The sequence below is a fragment of the Microplitis demolitor genome, chromosome 3 (assembly GCF_026212275.2).
Source record: "Microplitis demolitor isolate Queensland-Clemson2020A chromosome 3, iyMicDemo2.1a, whole genome shotgun sequence".
Lineage (NCBI taxonomy): Eukaryota > Metazoa > Arthropoda > Insecta > Hymenoptera > Braconidae > Microplitis > Microplitis demolitor.
Genome location: NC_068547.1, coordinates 21,371,540 through 21,390,790, shown reverse-complemented (window position 1 = coordinate 21,390,790; position 19,251 = coordinate 21,371,540). Strand labels below are relative to the sequence as shown.

Here is a 19,251-nt window from a genome sequence, read left to right as displayed (position 1 = left end):
TGAAATTTAAAATCATTAATAATAATTTTCATCAACTAATTAATTAACTTTTTTTTCCACTGATGCATTCCAACAAAAAAAGTAAAAAAAAAAAATCATGCTTTCAAACCACTTAAAATTCAATTTAGATGACGTGTGTATTTCACACACGAAACGTAATTCACTTTTAAGCAATCTCGGAGATTTTAAATTAGAGGGTTGGACGCACGACATGGGGACAGAGGATATAATGCAACATCGAATATAAAGGCGTAGAGCACGTGTGAGTATAAAAGGGAAGAAAGATCAGAAGGAAAACGGTACGTGTCTGACTAACTTGTGTGTTGCTTCCTTTTCAAACAGGTTAAAGAAGCCACTTTTATTTTTATCCCTGTCTCTCTTTCTCCACTCGCTCCTTTTAACTTTTCCTTTTTTATCAGCTTTATTTATTTATATTTATTTTTATTCTTCATTTTTTTGTTCCTCCTTTAAAAGACGTAAAGAGTACGATAAATAAAACTCGTCATTCAATTCCCACGGTCACCGGGCAATAATTACAGACTGGTGTGTGGCTCTTGCTCTTCCAGGACATCTCAGACAGTCTTTTTGTCCATACCCAGGCAATGCCGACTCATCAGGAGGAGCCATATCAACTCCACTTAGTAGCACACGAGAAAACTTTAAGACACTTGCATTATATTCTCTTTGCTTCTGCATAACACGTCGCGCTTTCATACATGTTTTATTATTACCATTATTATTACTTACGTTTTTCTTTTATTTCATTTTTTATTTATATACCTTTCATATTTTATACTTGTGTAATCTCATATGATATAGCGCCGGTAAAAATTATCTTGCACTTGATGGGAAAATATCGCGGATAAAAATGCGTGGCCACGTGGAGACGATCACGTACACGGAACTTAGTACTGTGAAGAATTTATTTATTCTCTATATTTTGTACAAGATATAGAAGTTTTTGTAACTCAAGTTCGGAAATATTTTCAAAAATTATTTCTTAATGTTCGTAGAAAAAAAAATCTGCAAAAATTAGTACATAGCGGGCCGATTTCAAAAAAATTCGTCCCAAAAACGTTCCTGACAGTGAACTTCCAAAATTGAGGCAATTCTGAACTTTGATTTGAACATTTTTGCAACTTCAAAATAATTAGAAGTGCGAAAAATTTTCGAGTAGAGTGGATTTTTCATGTACCTGGAAATCGAAACGTTTTTCGCGCAACGAAACGAAAAAATTTGTGATTTGGCTGCTGAAAGGTGACTTAAGGAATAATTCGTGGAGGTTACAACTTTTGGCTGATGTACGAAACATTTAAGAAATCAAGATCTAGATTTTTTTATTTTCATTTCGTTTTTGCAAAAACATGCAATGCAGCAAGTACATATATTTTTGTTTCGTGAAAAACGTTGCGATCTTCAGGTACGTGATTTTACTTACATGTTTTTATTATCTAAACAAAATTCATTTGAACTGACAGTTTTGTAAGTTCGTAATTAGTTCCAATTACTAATTTTTTGGACTATTCCTTAATAAGCCAAAAAGTGAAGAAAATCTGACCTTTCCAAAAAGTTTTAATAAAAGTCAAAAAATGTTGATACCTAAATAATTCTGGAAAGAGTCACAAGTGTTCAAAATTTTTAACCAATTCCTTTTTTCTATGTCCTTCAAATCCAAAAAATTAACAAATTATTTTTGCTCAAAAAGTATAAAAAAAAATTCGCAGGAAAATCTTTACCAATTGAAAATTTTTTACTTCCTAATTTTTCCAAACTTCCAAAAATCTTCATCTTAAATTTCAGAATTGTCTTAATTTTGGAATCTCACTATCATGAACGTTTTTGGGACATTTTTGGAATGAATTTTTTTTTACATGGATTTGAAAAAATTCTAGGTAACATATTGCTAAAATTTTTCCTACTACATAAACAAAAAATAGATCCAGTATATTTTTATAATATTTTTCATTCCGTCCTTCGATAAAATCATTACCTAATTATACTCATTAAAATTGAAAAGGAAAGATCAAAGTACCATGGGCACTCCCAAAACTTGTTAAAAAAAAATTAATTGAGTATAATGTAAAATAAAATAAAATAAAAATGAAAGGTGATGTATTTGTAAGATCGTTATGTCTTATTATGGGAAGATTATGTTGCTCTTCCTTTGATAGAGTTCCGCTGTAGCGTGCGTTGGCAGACAATTCGCCACGCGTGCCCATAAATTTTCATTTTCATTGTGAACCCTAGAGCTGAATCTGGCGATAGTGCAAAAGTGTTATGTTGTGGTTTTAGTCTGTCGGTATAAAAAAAAAAATTCACTCAAAAGTAACTATGCTAGACTCGTAAAATTGACGATACGAGACCACCGGGGCTTATTTTAATTATCCAAATAGTGAAAAAAAAATAAAAACAATTTATAATTTATACCCCGGTAAAATTAGTGAGTCAAAATACAAAATGTTTAATTAAAATTTATTGTAAAAATAACCGGCAATAAAAATGCAAATGGCAATAAATATAAAAGTGAAGATAAATAATAAATAAATATAATCAATGACATGATAGACATGGTGATGAGATTGAGGAGTTGGTAGTACAGAAATTCAAACAAACGATAAATCTTTTATTCACCGGATGAGTCCACGCGATTATAAATCTTTCGTGTAAGGTTGATGTTTGATTTGAATAGACCCACAGGCTCCTGCTCTCATGCTCTCTATCTTGTTCTTTCACAAGTTTAAGTCTAGTCCGTGGATCTTTCCCTCTACTACTGAACGACGTGAATACTCGACGGCACAATATCTTGGCTTCGTTCCAGCCCTGTCTTACATATGTACACATACTTATACTCAGCCGTACTTGTGTCCATGTGCAACGTACTCTGAAGAGGATGTATTTTTCAGTTCTCTCTTTTAGCATCTTCTCTATACCACACTACAACTCTTCCTTTCCATTCCTCTTATTCTTGACGACCAGTCTTTTTACTATACTCTATTATACTAGTGTTGTTGCTACTCGTGTTTCTTTTCACTAGTGCACACATGTAATAAATTTTTTTTATATTTTATCTACATATTAAGTCGTTTAACAAAATATCTTGATAGCAAATTTACTATCATTTTTCACAAATAATTTCTTGAGCTTCAAAAAATTATAGAATTTTTTTTAAATTTAAATTAAAGCTCGAAATTTTTCATAGTATTTAAAACTGGCTCAAAAATTTCTCCAATATTTTAGTGAAAATAATTTTCCAAGGACTCAAAAATTTTCTAAAGTAGGGGAGATTGGACTCGTTGGGGCATGACGGGCTCTGTGAAAAATTTCTCAAAGAAAAAATTTTTTTTCCGACGAAATTATGAAGAATTTGTGTAAAATAGAATAAAAAACGTACCCGATGCTCAAAAGCATACCCCGGTCTAATTCATTAATAAAAAAAAAATTAACTGCAATAATTATCAAAAAAAAAACATTTATCTATTGATTTATCAAGTTAGTAATTCATATATATATGTTATGAATAATAACTCTCAGAGACTTTATTATCGATGCCGGCAAACTGTTTTGAGTATTCCAATTATCCTTTATATCCAACAGCGGCATCATCTCATATCCAGAAGTATCATATTCTTATTTTATTGCAGCCACTACGCGCGATATAAATATTTCCTTACTTTTTTTTTCATCTCAATCCTTTTTCTTTTACATTCACATTTTTATCTCCGTCCTCGTGCGGTTATCCTTAGCGTTTTAGTTTCGCTCGAGATTCGTCAGCGCGATATATATATATATATATATATATCGCGTTACGGCAGGTATTAATTGCACTCGGAATTAAAAATAACGCGAGACGACATAATCCGATTATCTGTGCTCGTCACCGCGATATCTGTACCACTTATTAGTTTTTATAATTATTATTCAACCGTATATTAATATGTTCCCATTTATTGCCTGAGATAATTATTTTTAAAATAAATATTTATATGGATAATTTCATTCAAACCCTAGTATACACCCTTACACACTCACTCATATATATATTGAACTGTGACATCATATTGTTGCAAAATACAGAGTTTAACGTACATACATTGTTTGAGGTAAAAAAAGTATAAAGTATAAGTATAATAACGAGCGTGGGTGTACACGGGGGGTAAATAAACTGGTGGGAATCATAATAATATTCTGAGAGGACCTCACGCTGTTAAGTATCTACTTATCTGGCATGTGAGGTGAACTTCAGATAGTTTGTTCGCGTAATTCGTTTAGTCATAGATAAATTCATACTCTGTATATATATATATATATATAATCATATATATTGAAAATTGTTTATAATAATTTTTAGTATTAAGTCTGAAAGAGTTAACTAACTGTCTGTTGGAAAATATTTTCAGTAAAAATTTATTATTTATTTTTTTATTAATCTTTGACGGAAGAGAATAATGTAGTAAAGAGTATATGCCATTAAGATTTTATTTTGAGTAGTTGTAAAGATCATGAGAAAAGGTATATATTATTGCGTGGGTGAAGGCAATTTTACCGGTTATTTCAGCGATGTATACACGCTGATATAGTATGAATGCTCAGTATTTTAAATTCCAGTGTATAAATTTTTTTTTTTATTGAGTAAAAAATACTAAAAAAAAAAAAAATGAAAAATGGTAGACTCTGTGGGCCAACCCCAAAACTTCCCGCTGTTTTCGAGCTTGAAAATGTTATTATTGGTAAATTTTTGAGTTCTTCGAGCTCAAAAACCACTGGATCAAAAATTATGCAACAAGAATTTTTTTTTTTTCTGATTTCTATTTTTTGTATAACTTGTAAACACAAACATAGAAACACACATGGCGGGACGACCACCTGAAAATGGTCAGAATAGTTTCCTAGGACCTAAAAATGTCGACATCTGATGAAAATTTGATTTTTGAAAATCGAACGGAAACCAATAAGTTTATTTTTATTTTAAATTTTCAGAGCGGGAAATTTAAAAAAATAATAAAATTGCGGAAAAATAAAATAATGATTTTTATTCGCGATATTTCTTGGCGAAACATCGTTTGAGCTTGGAAAAGTTAAGCCAGACCACCGTAGACTCTTCGGGATATGACTCATCGTGCAAAACTGTCCAGCTTCCTGGAAACCACGAGAGTAGAATCGTGACAATAAAGGAGAAACAAGAGAGTTACTGCTGGTGCTGGTGCTGCGAAAGAGTAAAGAAGCAAGAGGGATGAAAAAGCGCAATATGCGAGAGCATAAGCGGTAAAACGACGAGCGTCGACCACCGTATGTGCCAACGTGCAAGCCGGTTTGCTCCACTTACTTTGGCTTGCTTTGGCTCCAAGACTTTACTTGAGAGTCTCACGAGCCGCGCGACTCTTAACTCGACTTGTCTTGTTGTATATATGTTACTACAGAGCTCTGGCCCTTTATATGGACACTGCATGAGGACAACACGACGCGGGAGACCCTTTTAACTATGGCTTTAAGGACACTCTTAATAAATTGCTCGTGTTCAAGTACTCGGTAGTACCGAGTACTTCTATTTATACTCATGCTACTGTACTGACATTTTTATTTATCAAATCACAATAAAGACAGTTGTTACTCCTTTTTTTTTTTTTTTTTAATTTACAAAAATATTCTTTAATTATTTTTTTTTTTTTTTTTTCGTGACAAAAAAAGAAAAATATTTTTTTTTTCCATTGTTCTACTCACGTTTAATGAGTAGGATAAAAAATAACATTTTTATATTAATTAAAAATAATTAATATAAAAAGGCCGATAAAAGAAATATCTTGAAAATTTTTTTTTTCAAAATAATTTTAAATTATAATTTATAACTCTTAAAATTTTTTTTCAATGCTAGGATCAAAAAATTATATTTTCATACATATTCAAATTTCACTGTCTCTCCCCTAAATAATTAAAAAAATAGATAAGGAATTTTGAAAAATAATAATGATTTATGTGGAATAAACCTCTGGTATCTGGATTTCCTTAAATTTAGTGTGTACGGTGTATCCGTTTTCTGAATACATGCATATTATATATGATTGTAATAATAAATCGGAGTATAGTGAGTGTCCATCGAAACGGGCGATGAATATCCGGAAAGAACTTCAGACTGTTAAATTTATCGCCACGAGAGTTATAAGTACCGGCAGCGGTTTGCAACAACAACAGACAACAGCACACACAGCACAATATAACGTTTGTCTCGGAATACCATGTGCGATGTGTATTTTCTGACAGAGGTTACAGTGGAAAGAGATTCATCGTGCAAGTGTTGCTGCCGTTGTTCCTGTCAAAACATATAGCTTAGTAATATGTTCTCATTTTATTATCTTTATGTAACTAAATTCATGAATGCATTATTCATCCGACTCTAAATTTACTTGGCTAAAATAAACCTACTAAAAATACTCAATCAATATTTATTACTCTTACTCACGATCAATATCAAATCATAAACGTTATTCATTTTATAATGAGTACCCGGGTCATAAAATAACAGACTTTTTCGACTCAAATTTAAGTCAACTGAGTCAAAAACCAGTGAAATTTGACTTATATGGATAGGAATTGGGTCAAGTCGAAAATGGATGAAAATCATATTGGATTTTGACTTTCTTTGAATAACTTGACCTATTTAGTATAAATTTGTCAAAAAAGTTGAATATCGCTTGATTTTGGCTTATACTTGACTTAAATTTAAGTCAAAAAAATCAAATTCGTTATTTTTTTACCCGGGCAATAACATTCTCATTAACTCTTAACGGCTGCATTGAGTGACTAGTGTATTGGTCCAAATTTTCAAAAAAAGAGAGTTACCCCATGTGGCCGTTATGTGGCCTGAGTGAGGTGTGGTCGTTGAGAGTTAATTTGAATTGCAATTCATGTACCAAAAAATTACGAAAAAGAAGTCTGGGAAACGATTGTTCAGCCCCAAAACTTCCCGCTATTTTCAAAATTTTTGAGCTTGAATAAATTTTTGAAATCTTCGAGCTCATAAATGCTTGTGAGTTCATTTGTTTTTTTGAACTTCTCAAGCTTCAAAAAAGACATGTATTGTCATGAACTACGAAAATTCAAAAAATCAAAAATAATTGAAAAATACAGCTTAAAATTTTTGACTTTGGATTTGAATTTAAGTCAAAAAAGTAAAATTCAAGTTATTTTTCTACCCAGGATAACATTCTAATAAATCAAAATTACAATTTACGTGTCAAGTAAATGAAAAAAAAAAGTTAATTAATCGATTGATTGTCAAAAATTAAACCCGATAAAAAATCCATAAATCTCAATCGCGTTTTACTTAGACATATATTTTGACGTTCAATTGACGTTAGAATAACTTGACTTGTAAAGTTTAATATTTTTTTACTTTTGAAAATATCATATATTTTTTTCTCTAACGTCATGACGGGTAACAATAAAAATAAATTGTTGGCACGGTGGAAATTCAAGGTATCTCGTATTGTATCAGAGTTCTTAGATCGTATTATTGATGATTTTCTTCATCGCTCAGAACAGATCACACAACAGCACAGCTATAAAACCATTTCTGTCATTCCCGTGTGTCTTTCATCCCTATTATGGAACTCACATGCGTGCGACTCTTAAAACTCAACTGGTTATATCCAATACAACTCTTATATATTACCAGTCGCTTATTCAACTTTATCGTCCATCAGATATTTTATACAAATAACTTTTAATTTTAAATCACAATAAAACATTACACAGTTATTATTTTATTTACAACTAACAAAATAAAAATATCATTTTATTTCACTGCTAAATTATTTATAAAAATTATAAATTTCTAAATGCATAAATTTTTTTAAAAATTTTAAAACGAACAAATTTATACAAAATAGAATGAATAAACACGACCTATCCCCACAATAACACAACTCCTTAATCTGTAATTCAAAGCAGACGAACACGTGCTCACACCATAAATATTTAACCCAACAAACTTTTTAGTCTCGGATCGTTTCCTCGTTCGTTATACTCCTTATCCCACATAATATTTTCATTAATTTATAACTTGACAATTTTATTTTATTTTTTAACCCTCCCTATCTCAGACCCTCACCTTCTTTTTTCTTTCTCCTTCTCATTCTTATTCCCATTCCCATCCTCATCCTCATCTTCATTCTCGTAGACATTTATCTTTTTTACTTTCTTTGGCAATAACAAGGAGCACGCAGTCAACACGGCTCGTTGAGACTCGACGACACGTCTCCGATTGCTCTAAACAAAGACACCGATACCCTCAATATAGTGTGCAAGTTAATGCCAAAGCAAAAGCCAAACATTTTGAGAATGCCCCGCGGAGAGAACCGGTATACAAAACCGTAATCGCAAGATAACTTCAAAATAACAAACTATTTTTTAAAAAAATTACTTCATTACTTTCTTTCTTTCACTTAAAACATTTCTGTTTAATTTAACAATTTTGTTAATTAAAAATATCAAGGAAATACTTGCAGCTTATTGCACATAACAATTGGCGCGTGCACATACTTTTTATACATATATATGTACATATATATATGTATATATATAAGAAGCAGAAGAAGAGTATATCGAGGAAGGCAATTCCTTAAATGGTTAGTAACCAAGCACACTCCTGGTTAAGCGTATCGTCGGTTTGCGATCTGTCTTTATGACCGAAAGTGGGCGTCGTCGCATTGCTAAGGACAACGAGAAACAACTAAACACACGATACTTGAGGTTGAGTAAAAAAAATCCCTACGAAGGAACGAACAGCGTTCAGGTCCAGCAGAATCTGAGTTGAGCCAATACAAGGAGTTGAGGTACCGCGAGTCCGCACGAAGACCACGACAAGACTCACTCGATTGGATCGTTAATTCTCAGTTGTCAATTTTATGCCTTCTTTGTGATTCGATTTTAGATAAATAAAAATAATTATTTACATTAATGCCTGAATGAATTATTCTATTGTTGAATAAATTGCGATGGGCATGTTGATATTTTTACAATTTAAAATATGATGTATGATGTGTATTAATATTTAAATAAACGCAAACTATTTTTCAGTTAATATATTAATGGTCTTAGTAAATTCATTTTTCTCTTTCCACCCGCGTGTTGTTTATCGCGGGTTTGATCTGGTGTCAGTGTGGGATCTGGAAGTGCAAGCAATATGAAAGGTATGAATGACTTTAAAGTGGATGAGAACGTGTTAGGACAAGGCTGACTCGAGTGGGCAGCGGGCAGATGACACCCGCAACTCTCGAGTTACAAAAGACCCTAAGGTTGCGCCGGATTATCTGCCACGATCTTAGATTCTTGTGAATTAATTAATTACTCAACGGGAGACACGCTTCTGAGACTACAAGTTTTTTTTTATTTTTTATGTATATCATGTTATAAATTTAAAACAAAAAATGTGAAAGCATTTTTGATATAAAGTTAAATGATAACCTGCTGGGATGATTTTAATTTAAACGGATTTTATTTGACGAAAAATTTAACTGAGTTTAGATTTTTTTGGTATGAGAGCGTAATAAAATTTTGACAGCAATGCAAATAATAGTGTGTTTGCTTACTTTATGTTATGTGTTACAGGTTTACCAAATTGAAAACGTTATCGTCAAAGCGGCAAATTCACCGCGACCAGCTGCGTGGGTGCTAGAGAGATCACTCGATGGGGAAGAGTTCCAAGCCTGGCAGTATTATGCCCCGAGTGATGAAGAGTGCTGGACGAGGTACTCGATTCCGCCTGTCACAAAGCCTATTTACAACGCCGATGATGAGGTCATATGTACGAGTATGTACTCGCGGCAGACGCCCATGGAAAATGGAGAGGTAAACATAAGCGGTTTTATTTATTTAATTATTCTCTGCTTGTACTTTCACTGCTTTTTATTTCAGCAATACGTTTTGATTAAAAAATTATTAGTTTATTGATTTCTGAGATTCATTAATATAAGAATTTTAATACACATACACGGAGAGAAAATTATAGTAACAGTTACAATATATTATGGGAATGGTTCCCATACTGCATGGTAACTGGTTTTTTTAAAATGTTGATTATAGGAACGGCACCCATATATATTATGGTAACCATTACCATATACGCTTAGGAACTGTTACAATGTGGTTATAGGATTGGTTCCTATTTGCTTATGGGAACTATTCCTATGAGCATGGTAATCATTACCATGATTCTTTCACATGCGATATGGGAACTGTTACCATAATGATAGGAATTGTTACCATATTTATGGAAACCTTACCAAAAAGTATGGGTCTATATCCCATAATCCCAAGTAATCGTTACCATAACGGTATGGGATGATATTTCATAAACGTACTAGGAACAGTTCCTTTAATTTTTTCTCCGTGTAATATGGGAAAAATAAATTATTCGAAAAAGATTTTAAAAAATCCACGATAGTTAACTTCAAATTCGACTTTTTTTTAATTGAATGGAAACTAAGCGGGTCATGTTAGCCAAAAGATAGTCAAAATCACATATGTTGATCAATTTTTGATTTTCTTTTTGCTAAATTGAAATACTTCAGAATCAAAAAAATAAAAATATATGTAGGATTGCAGGCACACTTGAAAATTTTGTGTTCTTGTGTATAAAAATTCCTCCAGGATAAAATACATGTATGTGGAGCATATTCTATATATTTATGATATACACATAAAATGTGAAAAAAAAACCTGAATACAAATCCAGTCGTAAGTGTAAAAATCATCATAATTACATAGATTATTATAAGATCTTGTTTATAGAGATCGTGTCCAGCATATTTTGTTCTGAAGAGATTTTTTCCTGGAGAGATTTCATCCTGGAGAGATTTTGTCATGGGGAGATTTTGTCGGGCATATCATGGTGGAACCAAAATTCAATGATTGAATATTTTTTGTCTATTATTTGACACCATTATGTGTAAATTTAACAAAAATTGAATGTGTTATCTAATTTTAACAAAATTCAAACCTATTATTGCTTGACACAAGTATAATGTGTTAAATTAACACAAATTTTACAACCGTGTACATGTAGAGAATTTTCCGATAAAATTTACCCTGCAATTTAGAGTAAACCGGAAAGAATAAAAACAGATTCTTTTTGTTTTATTTCTTATTTAAAAATTACTCGCAAATGGGTAATATTTGATTAGTTGTATATATGTATATAATATATACAGGTGCATACATATATAAACTTTTGAGTCTGCTCAACTAATTAAGACATATTGTGATAAAATTTAATCAAAGTTGTCCTACGAGATCCTCTGCTACAAGCAATTTTCTATAAAATCGTCTTGAAAAAAAGACCGTAATTAAACTGATGATTAATTTCCGTAATTAGTAAATAATAAAGTAACTTAATAATTTAATTATCACTATTTGTGGCCGCAATAATTTTATTTTTATTTTATAAAATAATACTCAAGTCGCGACAAATGACGTGGCGTCAGTGCGACGGGATACTGCTGATGTCGTTACACACACGATTACACACATTTGATCTCAATCGATCATTAATTATTATCCGGTTTACAAGATACTCATATAATTATACATGATTGGATAACTGTTGAGTTTTAATTTTTTATATTGCACTGAGTAACGTAACACTCTTTCTGTACATCATAAAATTTTATTGATTTACATTAAAAATAAACTTGTAAAGTCAAACGGAACAGCAAAAAAATTACCATACTTTTATAGATATTGAATTAACATTCCGCGCGTTTTTAATTAAACAAAAAAAGTAAACGGTCAGAAATTTTTTACTTCTTTAATTTATCAGCTTCATGAAGAAAATTAAAAATGCCATTAAATTTTTGAGGCCGGATTATACAAGAGGACCTGAATCCCGAGTTCTTGAATCTTCTGGATAGCTGGAGACAAGACAACCAGACTTTTATTTTTTTAAAAGCTAAGCGAGACATGATCCAGTCTCATTTTTTATTTAGCTTTTTTTTTTATACATTTCACCTCTGTTGCAAAAGCGTAAAACGTTGAACGCACAAACCCTCCTCTATATCCTCCTTGTCGTGTGTGCTTGAGGCGCAGCATCATCACGAGTGTGTACGTGAGATCCCTTACAAGGGTCGTCAGTGCAACCATACATGGTAGGAATGTAGGGATCTCCGTTTTTATCATCTATATAACTCGTCTCTCTTTTCTCTTTTACTTATATATATATATATATAATATATATACATGTATACATTCTCATCGCAAGACCTTTTATACCTCTAACTCCATGGCAATTCTCCACTCTCATGTTATTTTACTCGTATCTCTTCTCATGTCTTAAAAACTGTCTCTTTCTTAGTACAAATCTCTCACCCTGTGTATACGATCTCAGTCTTAGATATAATTCACACATGCCCAATGACCCGTTTAAACAATAAAAAATATATGACATTTAAAAAAAAAAAACAAAATTTTTTAAGTACACGGAAAAAATATAATATTAAAAATTAATAAATAAAAGTAAAAAGTGGAATCTGTTATCAATAATTAGTACTATTATGTGCTTAATGCAAAGTAGTTTACTAATTTTTGTAGATTCCTGAAAACTACTATCAATTATTTCAAAAAGTTAGGAAATATTATTACTTTTAGGTATAATACGGGACTTATTAGTGAAAGTTAATTAATTTATGGCATAATCTATTAAAAGTAATGATTGGACAAATTAACAATTGCTATCTTAGATACTGATTTTTACAGCCGAAAATTGAAAAAGTTATAAATTTTTATTTTATAAATTCGATATCACTGATAAATTATTAGCTTTAAATATCATTTATTCATCATTATAAATTAATTTACAATATATATAAATCGAATAAGTGGTAAATAATAAAACGGAAAATTAGTATACTAGATACTGATTTTTTGCTCATAAAAATACCCTAAATTTTTAACTCTTATTTTATAAATTCTGTCCCATTGACTAATAATTAATATAAAATGCTATTTATTCGTTATTATAAATTAATTTATTATATACATATATCGAATAAATGGTAAATAATAAAATGAAAAATTCGTATACTAGATCTTTATATATTAATATGTACGTTTACTAATTTTTCGGTTCCTCATTTTTAAAATTTTTGTATGTTTATTTGAATAGTAATAACTGAAGGTACCAATTTATCGATCCTTTTTCATATTAATTTTAATATACGAAATTACAAATTTTCCTCTTCTATGTGTATCAAATTTTAATATAAATAATAGCCATTTTGTAATATATATAATGATCCTGATTTTATATTAGTATAAAATATACTAATTTTAAGTCAAAAATAAACTACAAACTATTAAAATTTTGAGCATCATTTTTTTCCGTGTAAAAATATTAAAAATTTTTTATTCCTTGCAATAAATTTTTTTTTTATCAACAAAGTAATTTTTTTATGCACTCAATTGTTCTCTATATTAAGTAACAAATTCCTTTTATGGAACGACAACCCATTAATTTTTATTTTAACTTGTTAAACATTTTTCAGCCTCATTAATTCATTCCCGAATCCATTTATGGATTTGCGTCCATTATCATTCTCACTCTCGCTCTCTCTCATTTTTATTTCAATGTACATATTTTGCAACTGCATTAGACATAAAGTATAATGACAATAGTATCTAATCTTGTAAAAGAAAAAAAAAAAAAAAAAAAATGTGTTATAAGTAAAATAAAATGATTTCAGATTCACACGCATTTACTTAATGGTCGACCGGGCGCACAAAATCACAGCCAACTACTTGAGGAGTTTACGCAGGCTCGATTCGTAAGATTGAGGTTGCAGAGGCTACATCGAGGCGGTGGTGCAGTCGCCGACAAACGACGTGCATTTTATTCCATAAAAGAAATAAGCATAGGTGGACGTTGTTTGTGCTCAGGTCACGCTTCACGGTGTCGGTACAGTGTGCGCCATGGGGTAATTCACAATTTATATCACAACTTTAAAACATAAATTATTAAGTAGACACTCTATGCAAGTTGCTTCCTTACACGGCGTAGAGTATCGTCACCTCACGATTATCGCGATAAATAATTGTGTAATTTTTTTTTTTTTTTTTCTATATAAATAAATTTATAAATTTCATCAGATATTTAAAATTTTGCAAGAAAAATTTTTCTTAATTTAAAAAAAAAAAAATCATGACATTAAAAGATAAAAAATTTTTTTTGTTTCGCTGCGAGTTAAAAATTTAAAAATTAAAGTGGTAAATAGTTTTCACTTGGTGTTAATTTATATTAACACCATGGATATAAAATAATAAGACCGCATGAGAGTTGTTACGAAATAAAAATTTTATTTGCTTTCGGTTACCGCGCGGTCATCGGTCACGATCGCATTCGCGGTCGTGTTCAATGTGAAAGGGAGACGTGAGAAGGGATAAGGATTAAAGGAGCCGAGAAAGGATCAAAGAGTCCGCTTGCAATTTTTCGTCCACTCTAAATACATTTTTTTGTTACACGATTTTCGTTTATTTTTTTGCTATGAAACTTTATTTTAAAACGGCTCGATTTATATTGAACTTTTACGTATATGTTTGTACTTAAATATTTATTATGTAGTTAAAAAATATATCGCGGGAGACAACTAATAAATTGGAATTATTTTATGGGCTTGAGAATCGGATGAGTTTTTGCCCGGCGCACGTGGTCGATATTTTAAGAGTGAATAGATTGGGGCCGATTAAATTTTTGCTGGCACACTTTTTAATTCAGGAATCTCAAATATTCCGACAAATTGTGTCTCAATTAAATGTGAGATAAATACTTTTAAATGTTGTTTCGAGATAAGGAGACGTTTAAATAATAACATTTTTTTTAACTAATTTTTTTTAATGTGTCAGTGGATCTTGTAAGGCGGTGAGTCTTTAAATTATAAAAAATTTAAGAGGGAGTAGATTTGAGGCAAGAGGCAAAAGAGCTTTAATGCTCGAACGATCTGACGATGAATCACCGAAGCGGCGATTCCGCCGTTTACCCTTCCCCGTTATTTACCAGCATGATAATCACTGCACCAGGTCACTTGCATTATAAATGTTCTTCAGAGTAATCAGCTCTGATATTTTCAGCACAATTAGTCTCTGCCATTTCGATTTCTTATTTTTATCACCATTTTATTAATACTCTATTTCAACAGGTTGTCACTCAATTATTCAATTAAAATCATTATTAATTATTTTTAGAGGTAAAGGAGAAAAATTTGCTGCTTAAAATTTTTTCTAAATCGGGACATTTTTAATTTAAAATAAAAAATTTAAATGGGCAAAAGTTTTTGAAATTAATTTTGTACCTTTATGCTCAAGAATTTAAAAAAAAAATCAGATTTTCTTTTTTTTTTCAAAGCGGCCCGATTTGTCCTACTTTTTAGTTTAACTGACCAGATCACAAAAAAATAATTAGAAACTGAATAAAAAATTATCGGTATTTTTTTAAGAAGGCCGTTTTTACCCATTGTCTCATTTCGTCTTAATTATTATCGAAAAAAAAAAAAAAAAACAAATCCTCAATTACAGATTTCATTACCCGATATATCGTAAGCAAATGTTTGAAAGCTTCCAACTGTTGCATCAACTCAAACCCACGGAAAAAAAAATATTGTGCCCACCACTCAACGGTATCGTGATATTCACTCTCCTCGGTTGGTTATACGCTGTATACAGAAAGTCTTGGTCTATTGGGTCGTGATTATCGCAATCGGCGGATCCCGAAATCATAAGATCATTTGAGGAAATCATGAAAACATTTGAGGTTAAAATGGATGAATTTTGAACTTTAACTTCATTACAATTTTATTTTTAGTTGGAATTAATAATTCTAATAACTGCAATAAAAAATGATTATTTAATATGAAGAAATGTAATCAAGTAATAGAATATACGTAAGTAATTGATGTAAATTTTCTATTAAATAATTTGGTTATGAGTGGTGGCGCTTGAGAAGTAGATCGCGATAATCACGATCCGTTTTGGTATGATATGGATACGTTAACTGACGATCACTATACATTTAAGTATATTCACAATCCGTAGGATCATTATAATAAGTATCTAGTGTTTCATTCATATTGGTATATATATCGTGAAAATCAAGTTACAATTTAGTACTAATCACGATACAACTGTCGCTCTCCGTTGGTGAGTGATAAGCGCAATATTTTTTTTCCGTGCCCTCTGTGATAATTAAGTACACAAGATATTTTTTATTAACATGCTCACGTAAATATATATATATATATATATATATATATATATATATATATATATATATATATATATATATATATATATATATATATAACTAGTCTACATCTATAAATATATACATATATAGTACCACGGAATAAAAATAGACGTGCCCATTTGCGGTAGAATAACGATTTTATTACTACTGTAAAATTGCTCTAGTGAACAAAGGAACTATTTGCATTTCGCAGTCCATTACTTTTAAAATTTAACTCTAAAATAACAACCTAAGTATACATGACTATTTTATCTCTATTCAAATAAATAATTATTAGCAATAACTTTTTTTTCAAGGACCCCAGTTTCAAACATTTCGAAAAAAGCTTGTGACTTGAACTGAAATGTCGACGTAAATTAAAGATAATTAAAAAAACCAAACGGGATCTATGTATAAAATTTTTTTTCCTTAAGCGATTTATTGGTAAAGACAAATAAATATTAAAATACGTAATCACAGGATTACTTTGAGTATTACATTGAATGATCAACATCCGCCGGAAATAACCACTCGTCATGTAAATTATAAAACTTTCTCCTTTTCCTACGACATATATATTTATTACACATTACACTTCCCTTATGTCAAGTCTACTCGTAGTAGACTTGTAATCGCAATAATTTTTTAAATTCAAACAAATATTCATTAGTTTAACAAATGGACTATAAAAAAAATAATTAATATTTTCTACAGCATCAGGAGTGTGAATGCGAGCGACATACTTGCGGTGAAAGATGCGAAAAGTGCTGCCCAATGTACAATCAGGCGCCTTGGAAGCCCGGTACATCTGCTAAAGGATTTTACTGCGAAAAATGTAATTGCAATGGTCACGCAAGTTCTTGTAGATACGATCCAGAGATCGCTGATAGAAAAATGTCTATGGACATAAGGGGAAAATATCGTGGTGGTGGCGTTTGTATAAATTGCACGGTAATTATTTATTTATTTATTTACTTAGTAATTTAATTAAAAATAATTACTTAACTATTTAAATTTATAACCGAAGGATCATACGACGGGAATCAACTGTGAAAGATGTCAAGTTGGTTACTATAGACCCAACGGTATTTTGCCAAATGATCCTAGTCCTTGTGTACCATGTGATCACTGTAATATGAGAGGTAGCATCGGTTTTTGTACTCCAGATGATACTTATCCTGGCAAGGTATTACATAATTAATATAATCTATAAATATACACAAGTAGAGTTGCATTTTTTTCCTCCTTTCAATAAAAATTTTATAACAAACCCATGTTTCTAATAAAATACACTGAAAAATTACGATCTGTCAAATTTTTTTTTATTTTACCTGCGGTCTAAATTATTTAAAAAAATTTTAATTTATTAACAAAATAATATCCCATATTTTTCATACACTAATTAAATATAGAGTAAATTTAGAGTGGAGTAAGAGGTTTTTATTTTAATATGCGGAGTGATTTTTTGTAAAACTCCGCAATTCACTCTTGATTTTTTCCAATGTATTAATTTTTTGTTAAATAAATAAATAATTTATTAACTCATTTAGGTAGCAGGTGCTTGTGAATGTAAACCAGGATTTTCTGGTTACAAATGCGACCAATGTGCAGCTGGTTATCGTCAATTTCCTGATTGCATGCCATGTCCGTGTGACGCACGTGGAATATTGCCGTCACACGACTGCGAGGGCGACTGTCTTTGCAAAGCAAATGTTGCCGGGGATTTCTGTGACCGATGCAAGCCCGGTTACTTCGCACTGACCCGTGACAATATCGAGGGATGCTTGCAGTGTGACTGTTTCGGAGTTACCGATCAATGCACTGCTGCGACTCTCGTTTATCAGTCGGTGAGTTAAAAATTTATCATCACATTTATTTTGTATGGTTTTGTTTTATCGTCGTTGAGAATATCTGAGTTTAAATTGTTATATTATGCATAAAATATGTAGATTTTTAGGAGTGGAAGATGATAGAGGCTTGTTAGGAGTCGAGACTCTATATATAAAGTTGACAAGTATCTTGTGAGGGAGATGAGAAAGATGAGCGGACTTGAATGGACGGATGAATCTTGGTCAGTACAGAGAGACACGATAGTCGTTAGATGAACTGGATAAGCTTATGTCTATCCCTGTTATCGGTGCTCATGACTCGGAACGGAAGACAGTATAACCCGTAATTACGCTGTCGCACGAACGACTCTTGCTGTGTTGGCATTATAATGCTGGAGTGCGATAAACGAGGGTGGACATGCTCTACCCTTTTACTTTCTATATTATTATTACTTCAACGCTCTTGTCAATTTTATTTTCTCATTTTGCTATGGGAATAAATGACGTTTTTTTATTGCTTATAGAGAATACGGTACTTGTACAAGCGGTTGAAAGAATCATTGAATAATTTTTTTTTATCGGTTAATACATATATTTTTACGGCTCATTACCATACAATTGCTGATAAACATATAAAAGTAATGGTTTTTGTTGTAAAAATTATAATTAGCTATTTTAGTTTTTTTTTTTTTTAATAAATAAATACTAACATTTAAATAAATAAAAAAATAATAAGATTAGAATTTAAAAAGAAAATTTTAGGTAAAAAAATATTTGAAAATTTCTTGCGCTAATTTTGGAGGAGACAAAATTTGTGAAAAAATTTAAAAAATAAATATTTTGATTGCAGATTTCAACATTAGATGAGTGGCGGGTAACAGACATAAATGGATCGAGACCGGTGATACCGACGATAGATCCAGACAACGGCTGGCTAATCGTTGCATCTTTCGAAGTTGAGTATCAGAGTCCGTTCTGGTTCGCTCCTAAAATTTACACGGGGAATCGATTGTCGTCTTACGGAAGTAATCTCACATACTCGACGACTTGGATAGTAATGCGAGGTGACACTAGCGGTAAACCGACCATCGAACCCAATGTCATCCTTGTGGTAACTTTTTTTCTTCTATTTTATTATCTTACATCACCATGACAATTGAA

At 31.1% G+C, this 19,251-nt stretch overlaps 1 protein-coding gene across 1 annotated transcript in view; it reads left to right on the top strand.

Moving 5' to 3' along the window:
- The window catches only part of LOC103569836 (laminin subunit alpha-1), an 87,244-nt gene that overhangs the window by 23,212 nt on the left and 44,781 nt on the right, over window positions 1-19,251 (top strand). The window contains exons 3-8 of the mRNA XM_053737352.1: window positions 9,604-9,843; window positions 13,731-13,961; window positions 16,976-17,212; window positions 17,289-17,447; window positions 17,812-18,108; window positions 18,941-19,201. Of these exons, the coding sequence (XP_053593327.1) occupies window positions 9,604-9,843; window positions 13,731-13,961; window positions 16,976-17,212; window positions 17,289-17,447; window positions 17,812-18,108; window positions 18,941-19,201 (1,425 nt within the window). The remainder of the gene's footprint in view (window positions 1-9,603; window positions 9,844-13,730; window positions 13,962-16,975; window positions 17,213-17,288; window positions 17,448-17,811; window positions 18,109-18,940; window positions 19,202-19,251) is intronic.